We start from the raw sequence: 20,939 nt of genomic DNA, 5'->3' as shown, positions 1-20,939 counted from the left end.
GATCCATACCAGGCTGGCATTGTTGCGGGCACACACCCCCGTGTGTGCCAGCCTGTGCAATGGGCACGATGGGCTGTGGGTGCCAGGGTGGGTCTGTGGGTACCAGGGTGGGTCTGTGGGTACCAGGGTGGGTTTATAGGATGCCAGGGTGGGTTTATAGGATCCAGGCTGGCATGGGGGTGGGCACTGGCACCCCGTGTGTGCCAGCCTGTGCAATGGGCACGATGGGCTGTGGGTACCAGGGTGGGTCTGTGGGTACCAGGGTGGGTTTATAGGATCCCAGGGTGGGTTTATAGGATCCAGGCTGGCATTGGTGCCCACAACACCCCCGTGTGTGCCAGCCTGTGCAATGGGCACGATGGTCTGTGGGTACCAGGGTGGGTCTGTGGGTACCAGGGTGGGTTTATAGGATCCAGAGGGACCCATACCCAGGCTGGCATTGGGGTGGGCACTGGTGGCACCCCTTGTGTGCCAGAGCTGGGATGGGCTGTGGGTACCAGGGTGGGTCTGTGGGATGCCAGGGTGGGTCTATGGGATCCAGAGGGATCCATACCAGGCTGGCGTTGGGGTGGGCACTGGCGGTGCCAGCCTGTGCAATGGGCACGATGGTCTGTAGGATGCCAGGGTGGGTCTGTGGGTGCCAGGGTGGGTCTGTGGGTACCAGGGTGGGTTTATAGGATCCAGAGGGACCCATACCAGGCTGGCATGGGGGTGGGCACTGGCACCCCTGTGTGTGCCAGCCTGTGACATGGGCACGATGGGCTGTAGGGGTACCAGGGTGGGTCTGTGGGTGCCAGGGTGGGTCTGTGGGTACCAGGGTGGGTTTATAGGATCCCAGGGTGGGTTTATAGGACCCAGGCTGGCATTGTTGCGGGCACTGGCACCCCGTGTGTGCCAGCCTGTGACATGGGCACGATGGGCTGTGGGGTACCAGGGTGGGTCTGTGGGTACCAGGGTGGGTTTATAGGATCCAGGCTGGCATGGGGGTGGGCACTGGCACCCTGTGTGTGCCAGCCTGTGCAATGGGCACGATGGGCTGTGGGGTACCAGGGTGGGTTTATATGGTACAAGGGGATCCATACCAGGCTGGCATCGGGGCGGGCACTGGCGGCACCCCTGTGTGTGCCAGCCTGTGAAATGGGCACGATGGGCTGTGGGTGCCAGGGTGGGTCTGTGGGTACCAGGGTGGGTTTATAGGATCACAAGGTGGGTTTATAGGATCCAGGCTGGCATTGGGGTGGGCACTGGCACCCCCGTGTGTGCCAGCCTGTGCAATGGGCACGATGGGCTGTGGGTGCCAGGGTGGGTCTGTGGGTACCAGGGTGGGTCTGTGGGTACCAGGGTGGGTTTATAGGATCCCAAGGAGGGTTTATAGGATCCAGGCTGGCATTGTTGCCCACAACACCCCCGTGTGTGCCAGCCTGTGCAATGGGCACGATGGGCTGTGGGTGCCAGGGTGGGTCTGTGGGTGCCAGGGTGGGTCTGTGGGTACCAGGGTGGGTTTATGGGATCCAGGCTGGCATTGTTGCGGGCACACACCCCCGTGTGTGCCAGCCTGTGACATGGGCACGCGTTGGCATCGGCTGTGCCGCACCTGGGCCCTTCAGCTGTGATTGATCGGCCCGCTCATGTGGAATGGGCCCATCTGCTGCCACCAAACATTTATATTATCCCTTTTTATTCTTTAATTTTTATATTTTCATTTTTTATTTCTATTTAATTTCAACTGTAATTTTTTAAAAATAAAAAATCACGTTTTTCAATAAAAAAATCCCGGTTTTGGAATGAAAAAAATCGGGTTTTTAATGGGAAAAAATCGAGTTTTTAATGGGAAAAAATCGAATTTTTAATGGAAAAAAAGCGGATTTTTAATGGTTCGGGAATGAGAAAAGGAAAGGATGGGAAGGGGAATAAAAAGGAAGAAAATAGGAATATAAGAATATATGGAAATATGGATTTTATTTAAATATTAGCATAGATAGAAATAGGGATAGATGGATAAAATATTCAAATATAAACATATATACAAATAGGGATACATGGATAAAATATTCAAATATACAAATATGGATAGGTGGATACATATATAAAATATTCAAATATATGCATATATATAAATATATAAAAAATAAAAATATAATCATAATATACATATATAAAATCATATAAAAAATAAATATATAAAATATATATATATAAATATATATAATATTCAAATATAAGCATATATACAAATATACATATATAAAAAATAAAAATATAATCATATAATATATATATAAAATCATATAAAATACAAATATAAGCATATATACAAATATATATATAAATAAAAATATAATTATATATAAAATCATATAAAATACAAATATAAGCATATATACAAATATACGTATATAAAAAATAAAAATATAATCATAATATATATATATAAAATAAAATAAAATAAAAATATATAAATATACATGTATAAAATATTCAAATATAAGTATATATATAAATATACATATATAAAAAATAAAAATATAATCATAATATGTATATATAAAATCATATAAAATACAAATATAACCATATATACAAATATATGAAATATAAATATAAATAAATAAATTATACATAAATACAAAATACAAATAAAACCATAAAAAATCCATATATAACCATATATACAAATATATATATATAAAAAATAAAAATATAACCATAGAAAATGAATTTATAACCTTATAAAATACAAATATAACTATATAAAATAAATATATAACCTGATAAAATACAAATATAATCATAGAAAATAGAAATATAACCATGTATACAAATATTAATATATGGATATATATAGAAAATACAAATATAATAATATAAAATCAATATATAACTTTATAAAATACAAATATATCTATATAAAATAAATATATCACTATATAAAATACATAAATAACCATATAAAATATAAATATAAATGTATAAAATTCCTATTTAACCATATAAAATTTCTATATAAATATATAGAAATACACCCGTAAAAAATCAATATATGATTGTATAAATTCCCTATAGATACAAATATTAATATATGGATATATATATTAAAAAATACAAATAAAACCATATAAAATAAATATATAACCATATAAAGTATGGATAGAACCATATAAAATACAAATAAAACCATATAAAATATAAATAAAACCATATAAAATATAAATAAAACCATATAAAATACAAATAAAACCATATAAAATATAAATAAAACAATATAAAATATAAATATACCCATATAAAATTCAAATAAAAACCATATAAAATATAAATAAAACCATATAAAATATAAATATACCCATATAAAATAGAAATAAAACCATATAAAATACAAATAAAACCATAAATACAAATAAAACCAAATAAAATAAATATAAACCCATATAAAATACACATTAATTATATATATTACTATGGATAGATATATACAAAATAAAAATATAAGCATAAAAAATAGAATTTGAGGCAGAATAATGTGAATAATTTGAATAAAAATAATAACCTGTTGCATATTCATGTAATTCATAAATTCTATGTAAATTTAAATTTTCATACATTTCAAACCTGATGGAGAAATTCTATTTAATATAGGATTGAATTATAATTATAAATATATTATAATTAATTATAATTATAAATATAACTATAAAAATTATATATATATAATATATAATTAAATAAATTTCTATTTTAATATTTGCAAAAACCAAGCGTAAATATTATAATATATAATGTAAATATAAATATAAATATTAAAATAAATATAAATATAAATATGAATATGAATATAAATATAAATATATTTTAACACAATTTATAAAATTTATTTTAGTATTTGCAAAAAAGCCAAGTAGATTTAATATATAAAATAAATATATATTTTTCTGTATTATAGAAATTTATATTCATTTTAATATTTGTAAATAGCCAAGCATTTATATTTATATTTATATTTATATTTAAATTTAAATTTAGATTTAAATTTAAATTTATATTTTTATTATATTTATATTTATATTTATATTTATATTTATATTTATATTTATATATTTATATTCATATATTTATATATATTTATATATTTATATATATTTATATATATTTATATATATTTATATTCATATATTTATATATATTTATATATTTATATATTTATATATTTATATATATATATTTATATATATTTATATATATATTTATATATATATTTATATATATTTATATATAAAATATATAAAAAATATATTTATTTATTTGGAAATTTCCAAACGTATAAAATACATAAAAAATAAATTTATTTATAAACACCTAATATACACCTTTTATGCAAATATATCAATTAATCTGATATAAATTTATATTAATTTATTTATGAATTTATATTAATTTATTTTATTTTATTTTTTATAAAATATATAAAAATATATTTATTTATTTGGAAATTTCCAAACTTAAAAAATATATAAAATTATATTGATTTATTTGGAAATTTCCAACCGTATAAAATAGATAAAAATAAATTGATTTATTTGGAAATTTCCAAACTTAAAAAATATATAAAAATATTATGCAAATATATAATTTAATATGATATAAATAAATAAAATCTATCAAAATAAATTAATTTATAAACACCTAATATACCCCTTATTGCAAATTAATCTGATATAAATTTATATTAATTTATTGATTAACTTATATTAATTTATTTGATTTTATTTTTTATAAAATAGATAAAAATAAATTGATTTATTTGGAAATTTCCAACCGTATAAAATAGATAAAAATAAATTGATTTATTTGGAAATTTCCAAACTTAAAAAATATATAAAAATATTATGCAAATATATAATTTATTATGATATAAACGTATAAAATATATAAAAATAAATTGATTTATAAACACCTAATACACCCCTTATTGCAAATTAATCTGATATAAATTTATATTAATTTATTGATTAACTTATATTAATTTATTTGATTTTATTTTTATAAAATCTATAAAAATAAATTGATTTATTTGGAAATTTCCATATGTATAAAATATATACAAATATTATGCAAATATATAATTTAATATGATATAAATAAATAAAATATATAAAAAATAAATTTATTTATAAACACCTAATACACACCTTATTGCAAATTAATCTGATATAAATTTATATTAATTTATTTATTAATTTCTATGAATTTATTTGATTTTATTTTTATAAAATATATAAAAATAAATTGATTTATTTGGAAATTTCCAAACTTAAAAAATATATAAAAATATTATGCAAATATCTAATTTATTATGATATAAACTTATAAAATCTATAAAAATAAATTGATTTATTTGGAATTTTTTGGGACTTTTACAGCAACGAGGAATTTTCTTGTCCCCGATCCAATCCTTAATTAAAACCGATGACATCACGTTGTTAATTAAGCCTGGCGTTAATTAATCCGCAAAAAATCCCTAAAAAAAATATAAAAAAAATTAAAAAATTCACAATAAAAAATTATAAATAAAAATAAAAAATTATAAATAAAAAATTAAAAGTTTTAGGGGGAAATAAATTGAATTTTTTGGGTTTTTATTTATTTATTTTAATGATTTTTTGGCTGCTAATTAATGCACGCCAGCTGCATTCATCATCATAAAATGTAATAATTAATGACATGGTAACAAAGCGCCGTATGCAAATGAGGGCTCATTAACATGCGCAGCTTTGGCTGACGAGGGTGTAATTAATGGGGATTGATGGCGGGGAATGGGGACGGTGCCAAAAAGGGAAAATCAAATAAAAATCAAAATAAAAATTAAAATGAAAATAAAAAGGAGCAGATGTGGAAAGAGGGGGAGAGGGGTGAACTCGGTGTGGGGGGAAATTGGGAATAAATTGGAAAAAAATTCCTAAAAAATTCCTAAAAAATCCCTAAAAAAATAAAAAAAAAATCCAAAAAAATCCCCAAAAAATCCCCCCAAAAATGAACAAAAAATCCCTTAAAAAAGGAAGAAAAATCCCAAAAAATCCCCCCAAAAAATCCCGAAAATTCCTAAAAAATCCCCCCAAAAATCCCCAAAAAATCCCAAAAAAATCCCTTAAAAATCCCCAAAAAATCTCCAAAAATCTCCTAAAAAATCCTAAAAAATCCCAAAAAATCCCCCCAATATATCAGAAAAATCCCCAAAAAATCCCAAAAAAATCCCAAAAAAATCTCCCAAAAAATGCCTAAAAAATCCCAAAAAAATCCCTAAAATATTCCCAAAAAATCCCCTGAAAAATCCCAAAAAAATCCCTAAAAAATCCCCAAAAATATCAGAAAAATCCGCCTAAAAATCCCCCAAAAAATCCCCCCAAAATATACCAAAAATCTCCAAAAATCCCAAAACAATCCTAAAAAGAAATCGCAAAAAATCCCAAAAAATCCCCCAAAAATATAAAAAAAAATCTCAAAAAATCCCATAAAAATCTCCTAAAAAAATTTCCTAAAATCCCCAAAAAATATCCCAAAAAATCCCCAAAAAATTCCCTTAAAAATCCCCAAAAATATCCCGAAAAAAACCCCAAAAAATCCTTTAAAAATCACAGAAAAATCCCAAAAAATAACCCCAAAAAATCCCATAAAAATCCCTAAAAAATGCCCAAAAATCCCCCTAAAAATCTCCAAAAATTTCCTAAAAAATCCCAAAAAAATCCCCCTAAAATCCCCAAAAAAATCCCCAAAAAATTCCAAAAAAATCCCAAAAAAATCCCCAAAAAATCCCCAAAAAATCCCAAAAAAATCCCAAAAAATCCCTAAATAATCCTAAAAAATAACCCCAAAAAGTCCCTAAAAAATCCCAAAAAAATCCCAAAAAATCCCCCAAAAAATCCCTAAAAAATCCTAAAAAAATCTCCCAAAAATTCCCAAATAAATCCCCCAAAAATCCCCCCAAAAATCCCAAAAAATCCCCAAAATATCCCTAAAAAATCCCCAAAAAATCCCTGAAAAATCCCTGAAAAATCCCTAAAAAATCCCCAAAAAATCCTAAAAAATCCCCAAAAAATCCCCAAAAAATCCCTAAAAAAAATCCTAAAAATCCCTAAAAAATCCCCAAAAAATCCCTCAAAAATCCCTAAAAAATCCCCCAAAAAATCCCAAAAAAATCCCCCCAAAAAATCCCCAAAAAAATCCCAAAAAAATCCCAAAAAATCCCCCAAAATAATCCCCAATAATCAATAATCAATATTCAATAATCAATTTTATTTATGAATTCCAGAGGTAAACATTGGGATATTGGAAACAGAATAAAAGAATCAATAACCAATAATTAATCATGAATAATTAATAATGGGAACAGAATAAAATCATCAATAACCAATAATGGGAACGGAATAAAATAATATTTAATAATCAATAATTAATAATGGGAACGGAATAAAATCATCAATAATCAATAATTAATAATGGGAGCAGAATAAAAGAATCAATAATCAATAATTAATAATCAGTAATTAATAATGGGAACAGAATAAAATCATCAATAATCAATAATAATGGGAGCAGAATAAAATAATCAATAACCAATAATTATTAATCAATAATTAATAATGGGAACAGAATAAAATAATCAATAACCAATAATTAATAATCAATAATTAATAATGTTTAGGAATTCCAATGGTAAACACTGGGAATAAAATCAATAATAAATAAATAATAAATAATAATAATTAATTAATAATATTTGGGAATGATGCAGGTTAACATTGGGAATTTGGGGGAATAGAATAAAATAATTAATAATTAATAATCAATAATATTTGGGAATTGCAGAGATTAACATTGGGAATTTGGGGAATAGAGCAAAATAATTAATAACCGATAATTATTAATTAATAATAAATAATAAGTAATCAATAACAAATAAATAAGAAATACATAATTAATAAATAATAATCAGTAATTAATAATTAATAATATTCGGGAATTGCAGAGATTACCATTGGGAATTAGGGGAAAAGAATAAAATAATAATCATAAATAAATAATTATTAATTAAAAATAAATAAATATAAATAACAAATAATTAAGATACAAGTAATTAATAAAAAATCAATAATTAATAATCAATAATATTTGGGAATTGCAGAGATTAATTGGGGAAAAGAATAAAATAATAATCATAAATAAATGATAAATAATAAATAATGAATAATTAATAATAGATAACAAGTAAATATAAATAAGTATTTAATAAATAATAATAAATAATAAATAATCAATAAATAATCAATAAGTAATGCTTAATAAAGAATAAATAATAATTATAATAAAGAAATCAAAATCGACTCCAGTCTGATAATAATCAATAATCAATAAATTAATAATAATTAATAATTAATGCATAACAAGAAGTAACTAATAATTACTAATCAATAAATAATAAATGAAAATATCATAAATATTAAATAATAAAAATAATAGATAAATAAATAATAGTTATAATAAATAAATAAAAATTTGATAAATTAAAGTTTAATCAATAATCAATAATCGATAATCAATAATCGATAATTAATTATTAATAGGAATTTCAATGTATTTAATTATTACAAATATAAATGAAAAATAATAAATAAATAAAATAAAATAATAAAAAAATAAATAAAATAAAATAATAAATAATAAATAATAAAATTTAAAATAATGATAAATAATGCAAAGTAATTAATAATGATAAATAATAAATGATTAATAATAATAAAATACAAGTAATAAATAGAAATAATCGATGTAATTATAAATAATTATCACCAATTAATTAATAAATAATATTAATAATAAAAATAGATTATAAATATATTCTATAAAATAAATATAAATAATAATAAATAAATATTAATTACAAATACAGATTAATTAATTCATAGAAATGAGAAATTAATTGATGGCAATAAATAAAATTAATGATTATTAATGAGCGTGAATATCAATAATACATTGAAATAAATAATAATAAATAATAATAAATAAAATTAGTAATAAAAAATAATAAATAATAATATTATTATATAATATTCATTTATTGAAAATAATAATAAGCAAATAATTAATAATGAAATATTACATAATGGATAATAAATATTAAATAATAATAAAGAAAATTAATACGTAATAATAAGTAATAATATTATTATATAACATTTTAATTAAAAAAATAATAAAAAATAATATAACAAAATAATAAATGAATAATGAATTGTAGAAATATAAATAATAAAAGGTAAATAATACGAAATTAAATAATAGAATTAGAATTAATAATTATGTAGAGAAATAAAATTAAAATTCCCCAAAAATTCCAATAAAATCTGAAAAAATTCCCAAAAAATCCCAAAAAAATAAAATAAAATTTTTTTAAAAATCCCAAAAAAATTCCCTAAAAATTCCCAAAAAATCCCCAAAAATTTCCTAAAAATTCCCAAAAAATTTCCAAAAAATCCCGAAAATTAAAATTAAAAAATTTAAAAAATTCCTAAAAAATCCCAAAAAAATCCCAAAAATTTCCTAAAAAATCCAAAAAAATTCCCAAAAAATCCCAATAAAATTCCTTAAAAATTCCCCAAAATTCCGATTTTTTTCCATTTTGATCCCGATTTTCCTTTTCCGCCTGGGAATTTTTAATTGGCAAAAATCGGAATTTTTTTTCTTTAATTGATTTATTTCTTATTTATTGATTCCCAATTAAAAATCGCCTTTATTCCCAATTATTTCTGATTTTACTGGGAAATATTTCCAATTATTCCATTTATTTCTATTAATTATTCATTTAATTTAATATTAATTTAATATAATTATTTCGTATTTTATATACAATAAAAGAAATATATTTATTAATTGATTTATTTATTGGATTTATATTATATTTCATTTATTAATTTATTAATTTATTAATTAGGATTATTTCCATTTAATTATTGAGATTATTTCCATTAATGAATTGGAATTATTTCCATTTATTAATTGTGATTATTTCCATGTATTAATTGGAATTATTCCCATTTATTAATTGGGATTATTTCCATTTATTAATTGGAATTATTTCCATGTATTAATTGGTATTTTTTCCATTAATTAATTGGGATTATTTCCATTTATTAATTGGAATTATTTCCATTTATTCCTGGGATTATTTCCATTTATTAATTGAGATTATTTCCATTTATTTTGGGGATTTTTCCCACTTATTAATTGGAATTATTTCCATTTATTAATTGGAATTATTTCCATTTATTAATCGGAATTATTTCCATTTATTAATTGAGATTATTTCCATTTATTAATCGGAATTATTTCCATTAATTAATTGGAATTATTTCCATGGATTAACTGATTTTTTTTCCATTAATTAATTAGATTATTTCCATTCATTAATTGAGATTATTTCCATTTATTAATTGGGATTATTTCCATTTATTAAATGTGAATTTTTCCATTTATTAATTGATATTTCTCCCATTTATTAATTGGAATTATTTCCATTTATTAATTGGGATTATTTCCATTTATTAATTGAGATTTTTCCATTAATTAATTGGGATTATTTCCATTAATTAATTGGAATTATTTCCATGTATTATTTGGGATTATTTCCATTTATTAATTGGAATTATTTCCATTTATTAATGGCATTATTTCCAGTTATTAATTGGGATTATTTCCACTAATTAATTGAAATAATTTTCATGTTTTAACTCGTATTTTTTCCATTAATTCATTAGATTATTTCCATTAATTAATTCGATTATTTCCATTAATTAATTGGAATTATTTCCATTCATTAATGGGATTATTTCTATTTATTAATTGGAATTATTTCCATTTATTAATTGATATTTCTTCCATTTATTAATTGATATTTTTCCATTTATTAATTGGGATTATTTCCATTTATTAATTGGAATTATTTCCATTTATTAATTGGAATTATTTCCATTTATTAATTGCGATTATTTCCATTTATTAATTGGAATTATTTCCATTTATTAATTGAGATTATTTCCATTTATTAATTGGGATTATTTCCATTTATTAAATGATATTTTTCCCATTTATTAATTGAGATTATTTCTATGTATTAATTGGGATTATTTCCATTGATTAACTGGGATTTTTCCCATTAATTAATTCCATTATTAATTAAGATTATTCTCATTTATTATGCCATTATTTCTATTTATAAATGGAATTATTTCCATTTATTAATTGGGATTATTTCCATTGATTAATTGGAATTATTTCCATTGATTAATCGGGATTATTTCCCTTTATTCCTGGGATAATTTCCATGGATTCCCGGGTTAATTAGCGTTAATTAATTGGTTAATTAGCATAAATTAATTGGGTTTTCTCATTACAGGTAAGGGCGAGCGCGGCTCCTTCTCCTCCTCCTATGGCCGGGACTCCACCGTGCACGGCTGCCACCAGGTGGGAAAATTCCCAAAAAATTCCAAATATTCCATAAAAATATCCCAAAAAATATTCACAAAATATTCCTAAAATATCCCAAAAAAATTCCCAAAAAATTCCGAAAATATTCCCAAAAAATTCGCAAAAAATTCCCAAAAAATCCCCCAAAAATCCCAAAATATCCGCAAAAAAATTCCAAAAATATTCCCAAAAATATTCCTAAAAATATCCCAAAAAATCCCAAAAAACCCCCAAAAAATTACCAAAAAAATCCCCAAAATATTCCCAAAAATATTCCTAAAAATATTCCTAAAAATATTCCTAAAATATTCCAAAAAATCCCAAAAAATCCCGAAAATATTCCTAAAAATATTCCTAAAATATTCCCAAAAATAGCCCAAAAATATCCCAAAAAAATAAAAAAAAATCCCCCAAAAATCCCAAAAAATCCCAAAAAAAATCCCCAAAAATGAAAAAAAAATCCCATAAAAATTCCACAAAAAATCCCCCAAAAATTCCTCAAAAAAATCCCAAAAATCCCCCAACAAATCTCATAAAAATTGTAAAAAATTCCCCAAAAAATCCCCCAAAAATCCCAAAAAATCCCAAAAATTCCCCAAAAAATCCCAAAGATTTGGGATTTTTTGGGGGAATTTTTTGGGATTTTTTGGGGATTTTTTGGGGATTTTTAGGAGAATTTTTAGGATTTTTTGGGAATTTTTTTGGGGATTTTTTTAGGATTTTTTTGGGAAGTTTTTGGGATTTTTTTTAGGATTTTTTTTTTTATTTTTTGGGGATTTTTTTGGATTTTTTCAGAATTTTTTGGGATTTTTTTGGGGTTTATTGGGGGGATTTTTAGGAGAATTTTTTGGGTTTTTTGGGGATTTTTTGGGATTGTTTTGGGAATTTTTTAGGATTTTTTGGGGATTTTTTTGGGATATTTTTGGATTTTTTTTGGGATATTTTTGGGATTTTTCCCTCACTCCCTCCCAGCACCCAACGGGTTAAGCCCCACCCTAATTACCATATTCAACAGCTCATTTGCATACGTGCTCATTTGCATACGTGCTCATTTGCATACCAACCAACACCCTGATGAGAATTCCAATGAAGGCCAAAAAAATTTGGGATTTTTGGGGTTTTTTTGGGAATTTTTGGTATTTGGGGTTTTTTGGGATTTTTTTGGGATTTTTTGGGATTTTTTGGGGAATTTTTTTTGGATTTTTGGGGAATTTTTGGGGGGATTTTTTGGGAATTTTTTGGGATATTTCTGGGATTTTTGGGGGATTTTTTTGAGATTTTTGGGGGAATCCTTTGGGATTTTTAGGAGATTTTTCTAGGGATTTTTTTTGGATTTTTTGGGAATTTTTGGGATTTTTTTGGGATTTTTTGTGGAATTTTTTTGGTATTTTTGGGAATATTTTTGGGAATTTTGGGGGGATTTTTTGGGGGAATTTTTAGGATTTTTTTGGGGATTTTTTTGTGAATTTTTTTGGTATTTTTGGGAATATTTTGGGGGGATTTTTAGGGATTTTTTGGGGAATATTTTTGGGAATTTTGGGGGAATTTTTAGGAATTTTTTGGTATTTTTGGGAATATTTTTGGGATTTTTGGGGGGATTTTTTAGGGATTTTTTGGGGGATTTTTTGGGGAATTTCGGGGGAATTTTTGGGAATATTTTTGTGAATTTTTTGGGTATTTTTGGGAATATTTTTGGGAATTTTTTTTTAATTTTTTGGGGATTTTTTGGGAATATTTTTGGGAATTTTGGGGGCATTTTTTGGGAATATTTTTGGGTATTTTTGTGGGGATTTTTTGCGGAATTTTTTTGGTATTTTTGGGGGAATTTTTAGGGATTTTTTGGGGATTTTTTTGTGAATTTTTTGGGAATATTTTTGGGATTTTTGGGGGATTTTTTAGGGATTTTTTGGGGATTTTTTTGTGAATTTTTTTTGTATTTTTGGGAATATTTTTGGTATTTTTGGGGGGATTTTTTAGGGATTTTTTGGGAATATTTTTGGGAGAATTTTTAGGAATTTTTAGGGATTTTTTGGGGGGATTGTAATGGGAATTTTTTGGGATTTTTCTGGGAATATTCTTGGGAATTTTGGGGGGATTTTTGAGGGATTTTTTGGGTGATTTTTTGCGGAATTTTTTTGGTATTTTTGGGAATTTTTTTGGGGTTTTTTGGGGGATTTTTAGGGAATTTTAAAATTATTTTTTGGGAATTTTTTGGGAACATTTTTGGGAACTTTGGGGGGATTTTTGGGAATTTTTTAGGGAATTTTTTTTTATTTTTTGGGAATTTTTTGGGAATATTTTTGGGAATATTTTTGGGAATTTTGGGGGGATTTTTTGCGGAATTTTTTTGGGATTTTTTTGGAATTTCTGGGAATATTTTTGGGAATATTTTGGGTATTTTTGGGAATATTTTTGTGAAATTTTTTTAAATTTTTTGGGGATATTTTTGGGAATATTTTTGGTATTTTTGGGGGGATTTTTTCGGGATTTTTTTGGAATTTTGGGGGGATTTTTTGGGAATATTTTTGGTATTTTTGGGGGGATTTTAATGGGAATATTTTTGGGATTTTTGGGAACATTTTTGGCATTATTCTCTCCATCTCTCTCCCAGCAGAGCCTCCTGGGGGCGGAGCTGGATTTGGCCACGCCCAGCGCTCTCTCCCCCAGCAAACCCGGAGCTCATTTCTATTTTATATTGATTTTTGGGGAATTTTTTGGGAATATTTTTGGGAATTTTTTGGTATTTTTGGGGGGATTTTTGGGTATTTTTGGGGGATTTTTTAGGGATTTTTTGGTATTTTTGGGGGGATTTTTTGGGGATATTTTTGGTATTTTTGGGGGGATTTTTTAGGGATTTTTTGGGAATATTTTTGGGATTTTTGGGGGATTTTTAGGAATTTTTAGGGATTTTTTTGGGGGATTTTAATGGGAATTTTTTTGTATTTTTGAGAATTTTTTGGGAAATTTTTTTTAATTTTTTGGGAATTTTTTTGGGAATTTTTGGTATTTTTGGGAATTTTTTGTGAAATTTTTTTGTATTTTTGGGATATTTTTGTGAATATTTTTGTGAATTTTTTGGGCATATTTTTGGGAATATTTTTGGGAATTTTTTTTAATTTTTTGGGGATTTTTTGGGAATTTTTTTTTTATTTTTTGGGGATTTTTTTGGTATTTTTGGGAATATTTTGGGGATTTTTGGGAATATTTTTGGGAATATTTTTGGTATTTTTGGGGGGATTTTTTAGGGATTTTTTGGGAATTTTGGGGGGATTTTTTGGGGGATATTTTTGGTATTTTTGGGGGATTTTAATGGGAATTTTTTTGTATTTTTGGAATATTTTTGTGATTTTTTTTTAATTTTTGGGGGGATTTTTTCGGGATTTTTTGGGATTTTGGGGTGGATTTTTGAATTTTTGGTATTTTTGGCGATTTTTTGGAATTTTTTTTGGTGAATTTTTTGGGGATTTTTTTGGGATTTTTGGGAACATTTTTGGCATTATTTCTCCATCTCTGTCCCAGCAGAGCCTCCTGGGGCGGAGCTGGATTTGGCCACGCCCAGCGCTCTCTCCCCCAGCAAACCCGGAGCTCATTTCATTTTATTTTTTGGATTTTTGGGAATTTTTTGGGAATTTTTTGGAATTTTTTTGAATTTTTGGATTTTTTGGGATTTTGGGATTTTGTATTTTTGATTTTTTGGGATATTTTTTTGGGATTTTGGGATTTTTTGGGAATTTTTTGGATATTTTTGGATTTTTGGGATTTTTTGGGGATATTTTTGGAATATTTTGATTTTGGGAGATATTTTTAGGGAATTTTTTTAATATTTTTGGGATTTTTGGGAATTTTTGGAATTTTTGGGGATTTTTTTGTGGATTTTTTGGAATTTTTGGGTATTTTGGAATATTTTTGTGAAATTTTTTTTATTTTTTGGGAATTTTTTTGGGAATATTTTTGGGAACTTTGGGGGATTTTAAAGGGAATTTTTTGGTATTTTTGGGAATATTTTTGGGAATATTTTTGTGAATTTTTTGGGATTTTGGGGAATATTTTTGGGAATTTTTTTAATTTTTTTAGGGATTTTTTGGGAATTTTTAGGGGATTTTTTTGGGAATATTTTTGGTTATTTTGGGAATATTTTGGAAAATTTTGGGAATATTTTTTGGGATATTTTTGGTATTTTGTGGGATGGGATTTTTGGGGATTTTTTTGGAATTTTGGGGGGATTTTTTGGGGAATTTTTTGGTATTTTTGGGGGATTTTTTGGGAATTTTTTTAAATTTTTGGGAATTTTGGGATTTTTTTTTTATATTTTTGGGGGATTTTTTCGGGATTTTTTGGGATTTTTGGGGATTTTTTGGGAATATTTTTGGTATTTTTGGGGGGATTTTTTGTGAATTTTTTTTTAATTTTTTGGGATTTTTTTGGGGATTTTTGGGCACATTTTTGGCATTATTCTCTCCATCTCTCCCCAGCAGAGCCTCCTGGGGGCGGAGCTGGATTTGGCCACGCCCAGCGCTCTCTCCCCCAGCAAACCCGGAGCTCATTTCTATTTTATATTGATTTTTGGGGAATTTTTTGGGTATTTTTGGGAATTTTTTGGCATTTTTTGGGGAATTTTTGGGGATTTTTGGGGGATTTTTTAGGGATTTTTTGGGATTTTTGGGGGGATTTTTTGGGGATATTTTTGGGATTTTTGGGGGGATTTTTTAGGGATTTTTTGGGAATATTTTTGGGATTTTTGGGGGGATTTTTAGGAATTTTTTGGGATTTTTTTGGGGATTTTTTTGGGAATTTTTTTGTATTTTTGAGAATATTTTTGGGAATTTTTTTTAATTTTTTGGGGATTTTTTTGGGAATATTTTTGGTATTTTTGGGGGGATTTTTTAGGGAATTTTTTTGTATTTTTGGGAATATTTTTGTGAATTTTTTGGGTATTTTTGGGAATATTTTTGGGAATTTTTTTTTAATTTTTTGGGGATTTTTTGGGAAATTTTTTTTTATTTTTTGGGGATTTTTTTTGAAATTTTTGGGAATATTTTGGGAATTTTTGGGAATATTTTTGGGAATATTTTTGGTATTTTTGGGGGATTTTTAGGGATTTTTTGGGAATTTTGGGGGGATTTTTTGGGGAATATTTTTGGTATTTTTGGGGGATTTTAATGGGAATTTTTTTGTATTTTTTGGTTATTTTTGGGAATATTTTTGGGATTTTTTTTTTAAGTTTTTGGGGATTTTTTCGGGATTTTTTGGGAATTTTGGGGGGATTTTTTGGAATTTTTTCGGGATTTTTTGGGGATTTTTTGTGAATTTTTTTTTAATTTTTTGGGAATATTTTTGGGATTTTTGGGAATATTTTTGGCATTATTCTCTCCATCTCTGTCCCAGCAGAGCCTCCTGGGGCGGAGCTGGATTTGGCCACGCCCAGCGCTCTCTCCCCCAGCAAACCCGGAGCTCATTTCTATTTTATATTGATTTTTGGGGAATTTTCTGGGAATATTTTTGGGAATTTTTGTGGTATTTTTTGGAATATTTTTGTGATTTTTTGGGGATTTTTTAGGATATTTTTGTGAATTTTTTTTTTATAATTTTGGGTATTTTTGGGGAACTTTTGGGAATATTTTGGAATATTTTTGGCACCATTCCTCTCTATTCTCTCCAGATTAGGCATCTGGGGGGAGCTTTAATGGCCACCCAGCGCTCTCTTCCCAGCAAACCGGACTCATTTCTATTTTATATTTGGATTTTTTGGGAATTGTTTTTGGGAGATTTTTTTGTGAATTTTTTTGATGGATATTTTTGTGAATATTTTTGTGAATTTTTTGGGATTTTTCGGAATATTTTTGGGAATTTTTTTATTTTAATTTTTGGGGGAATTTTTTGGGGAACTTTTGGGAATATTTTGGAATATTTTTGGCACATTCCTTCTATTCTCAGGCAGAGCTCCTGGGGCGGACTGATTTGGGCACGCCCATGGCTACTTCCCATGCAAACCGGGATCTTTCTATTTTATATTGATTTTTGGTATTTTTTTATTTTTGGGGGATTTTTTGTGAATTTTTTGGGATTTTTGGGGGAATTTTTTGGGAATTTTTTGGGATTTTTCGGGATATTTTTGTGAATTTTTTTTTAATTTTTGGGGAACTTTGGGCATTTTTGGGATATTTTGGAAATTTTTGGCCCATTTCTCTCTCCATCCTCTACTCTCCCAGCAGAGCCTCCTGGGGGCGGAGCTGGATTTGGCCACGCCCAGCGCTCTCTCCCCCAGCAAACCCGGAGCTCATTTCTATCAGTACGGGGGCAGCGGGCGCCGGAGAGCCCTGCACGGATCCTCTGTGGGTGAGTCACCCCAAAATATTCTAAATATCACCTAAAATATCCCCTAAATATCCCCTAAAAATTCCACGAAAATCCCATAAAAATATCCCGAAAAAATCCCAAAAAATCTCCAAAAAATCCCATAAAAATTCCATTTAAAATCCCATAGAAGTCCCCAAAAAATCCCATAAAAATCCCAAAAAATCGCATAAAAATCCCCGCAAAATTGCCTAAAATATCCCCTAAAAATCTCCAAAAAATCCCATAAAAATCCCCGCAAAATTGCCTAAAATATCCCTAAAATATCCCTAAAAATTCCACAAAAATCCCATAAAATTCCATAAAAATTCCATAAAAATATCCCCAAAAAATCCCAAAAAATCTCCAAAAAATCACATAAAAATCCTCCCAAAATTCCCGAAAATATCCCGAAAATATCCCTAAAATATTCCTAAAAATCCCATTAAAAATCCCATAGAAATCCCAAAGAGCCCTGCACGGATCCTCTGTGGGTGAGTCACCCCAAAATATCCCTAAAATATCCCTAAAATATCCCTAAAATATCCTGAAAATATCCCTAAAAATTCCACAAAAATATCCCGAAAAAATCCCAAAAAATCCCATAAAAATCCCCCCAAAATTTCCTAAAATATCCTCAAAAAATCCCCAAAAATCCCATAAAAATTCCACAAAAATATCCCGAAAAAATCCCATAAAAATAAAAAAATCCCTGAAAAATTCCATAAAAATACTAAAAATTTCTCCAAAAAATCCCTTAAAAATCCCAAAAAATCGCATAAAAATCCCCCCCAAAATCACCTAAAATATCCCTAAAATATCCCTAAAAATTCCCTAAAAATTCCCTAAAAAATCCCGTAAAAATCCCATAAAAATCCCATAGAAATCCTAAAGAGCCCTGCACGGATCCTCTGTGGGTGAGTGACCCCAAAATATCCCAAATATCACCTAAAATATCAATAAAATATCCCAAAATTCCACGAAAATCCCATAAAAATTGCCCGAAAAAATCCCAAAAAATCTCCAAAAAATCCCATAAAAATCCAAAAAAATCCCATTAAAATATCCCTAAAATATCCCTAAATTATCCCTAAAATATCCCATAAAAATAAAAAAAAATCCCCAAAAAATTCCATAAAAATCCTAAAAATTCCCCCAAAAAATCCCATAAAAATCCCTAAAAAATGCCATAAAAAACCCCATAAAAATTCACAAAAAAAATCCCCAAAAAATCCCCTAAAATATCCCTAATACATCCCAAAAAATCCAAAAAAAGTCCCCACAAAAAATCCCAAAAAATTCCCTAAAATATCCCTAAAATATCCCTAAAAATCTCCCAAAAATCCCATAAAAATTCCACAAAAATATCTCCAAAAAATCCCATAAAAATCCCCCCAAAAATCCCTAAAATATCCCCTAAAATATCCCTAAAAATATCCCTAAAAATATCCCTAAAAATTCCACAAAAATATCCCGAAAAAGTCCCTAAAAATTCCCCCAAAAATCCCACAAAAATCCCACAAAAAATCCCATAAAAATCCCTAAAAAATCCCATAAAAATTCACCAAAAAAATCCCCAAAAAATCCCCTAAAAATCCCCCAAAAAATCCTCAAAAAATCCCATAAAAATCCCCAAAAAAATCCCTCTAAAAATTCCCAAAATTCCTCCAAAAAATCCCATAAAAATCCCAAAAAATCCCCCAAAAAAATCCCAAAAAATTCCCTAAAAATCCAAAAAAAATCCCCAAAAATTCCCCAAAACGATCCTCAAAACGATCCCCAAAAAATCCCCATAAAAATCCCCCCAAAAATCCCTAAAATATCCTCAAAAAATCCCTAAAATATCCCTAAAAATCTCCCAAAAATCCCATAAAAATTCCCCAAAAACTCCCAAAAATATCCTCAAAAATCCCATAAAAATCCCATAAAAATCCCAAAAAATCCCTAAAAACTCCCCCAAAAAATCCCATAAAAATCCCCAAAAAAATCCTATAAAAATCCCATACAAGTCCTATAACAATCCCATTTAAATCCCCATTAAAAATCCATTTAAAATCCCCAAAAAATCCTGTAAAACCCCATTAAAAATCCCATTAAAAATCCCATTAAAATCCCAAAAAAATCCCATTAAAATCCCCCAAAAATCCCATTAAAAATCCCATAAAAATCCAATAAAAATCCCATTAAAATCCCCAAAAAATCCAATTAAAATCCCATTAAAATCCCCAAAAATCCCATTAAAATCCCCAAAAAATCCAATTAAAATCCCATTAAAATCCCCCAAAAATCCCATTAAAAATCCTATAAAAACCCCATTAAAACCCTAATAAAACCCCATTAAGACCCTATAAAAATCCCATTAAAATCCTATAAAATCCCCAAAAAATCCCCAAAAAAATCCCATAAAATCCCCAAACCCTATCAAAGCCCCCAACCCTATAAAAACCCTATCAAAATCCCATAAAAATCCCATTTTTTCCAGAAGTTCAGACAAAGAAAGTTCGCAAGGTGCCCCCGGGTTTGCCGTCCTCCGTAAGTTTGGGGGTTTTATTGGGATTTTATTGGGATTTTATTGGGATTTTATTGGGATTTTATTGGGGTTTATTGGGTTTTATTGGGATTTTATTGGGTTTTATTGGGTTTATAGGGGATTTTAATGGGGAATTTCAATGGGACTGCAATGGGAATTTTCAAATGGGGGATTTTAATGGGAATTTTCAATGGGGAATTTCAATGGGGGATTTTAATGGGGGATTTTAATGGGGAATTTCAATGGGGTTTTAATGGGGAATTTTAATGGGAGATTTCAATGGGATTTTAATGGGAATTTTCAAAAGGGGATTTTAATGGGATTTTAATGGGAATTTTCAATGGGGGATTTTAATGGGAATTTTCAATGGGGAATTTTAATGGTGGATTTTAATGGGATTTCAATGGGGGATTTTAATGGGGAATTTCAATGGGATTTTAATGGGGGATTTTAATGGGGTTTTAATGGGGGATTTCAATGGGAATTTTCAATGGGGAATTACAATGGGATTTTAATGGGGAATTTTAATGGGGAATTTCAATGGGATTTTAATGGGGAA

General features: G+C 28.2%; 1 protein-coding gene across 1 annotated transcript in view; it reads left to right on the top strand.

The window, feature by feature from the left end:
• The window catches only part of TCF4 (transcription factor 4), a gene marked incomplete at its 3' end in the record, with an annotated part of 53,433 nt that extends 33,051 nt beyond the window's left edge, over positions 1-20,382 (top strand). Inside the window, exons 5-7 of the mRNA XM_064735889.1 lie at positions 11,447-11,514; positions 17,727-17,853; positions 20,333-20,382. Of these exons, the coding sequence (XP_064591959.1) occupies positions 11,447-11,514; positions 17,727-17,853; positions 20,333-20,382 (245 nt within the window). The remainder of the gene's footprint in view (positions 1-11,446; positions 11,515-17,726; positions 17,854-20,332) is intronic.
• Positions 20,383-20,939: the final 557 nt, after the last annotated feature.

Source organism: Zonotrichia leucophrys, chromosome Z, assembly GCF_028769735.1.
Source record: "Zonotrichia leucophrys gambelii isolate GWCS_2022_RI chromosome Z, RI_Zleu_2.0, whole genome shotgun sequence".
Taxonomy (NCBI): Eukaryota; Metazoa; Chordata; class Aves; order Passeriformes; family Passerellidae; genus Zonotrichia; species Zonotrichia leucophrys.
This window is presented reverse-complemented; position numbering and strand designations above follow the sequence as displayed.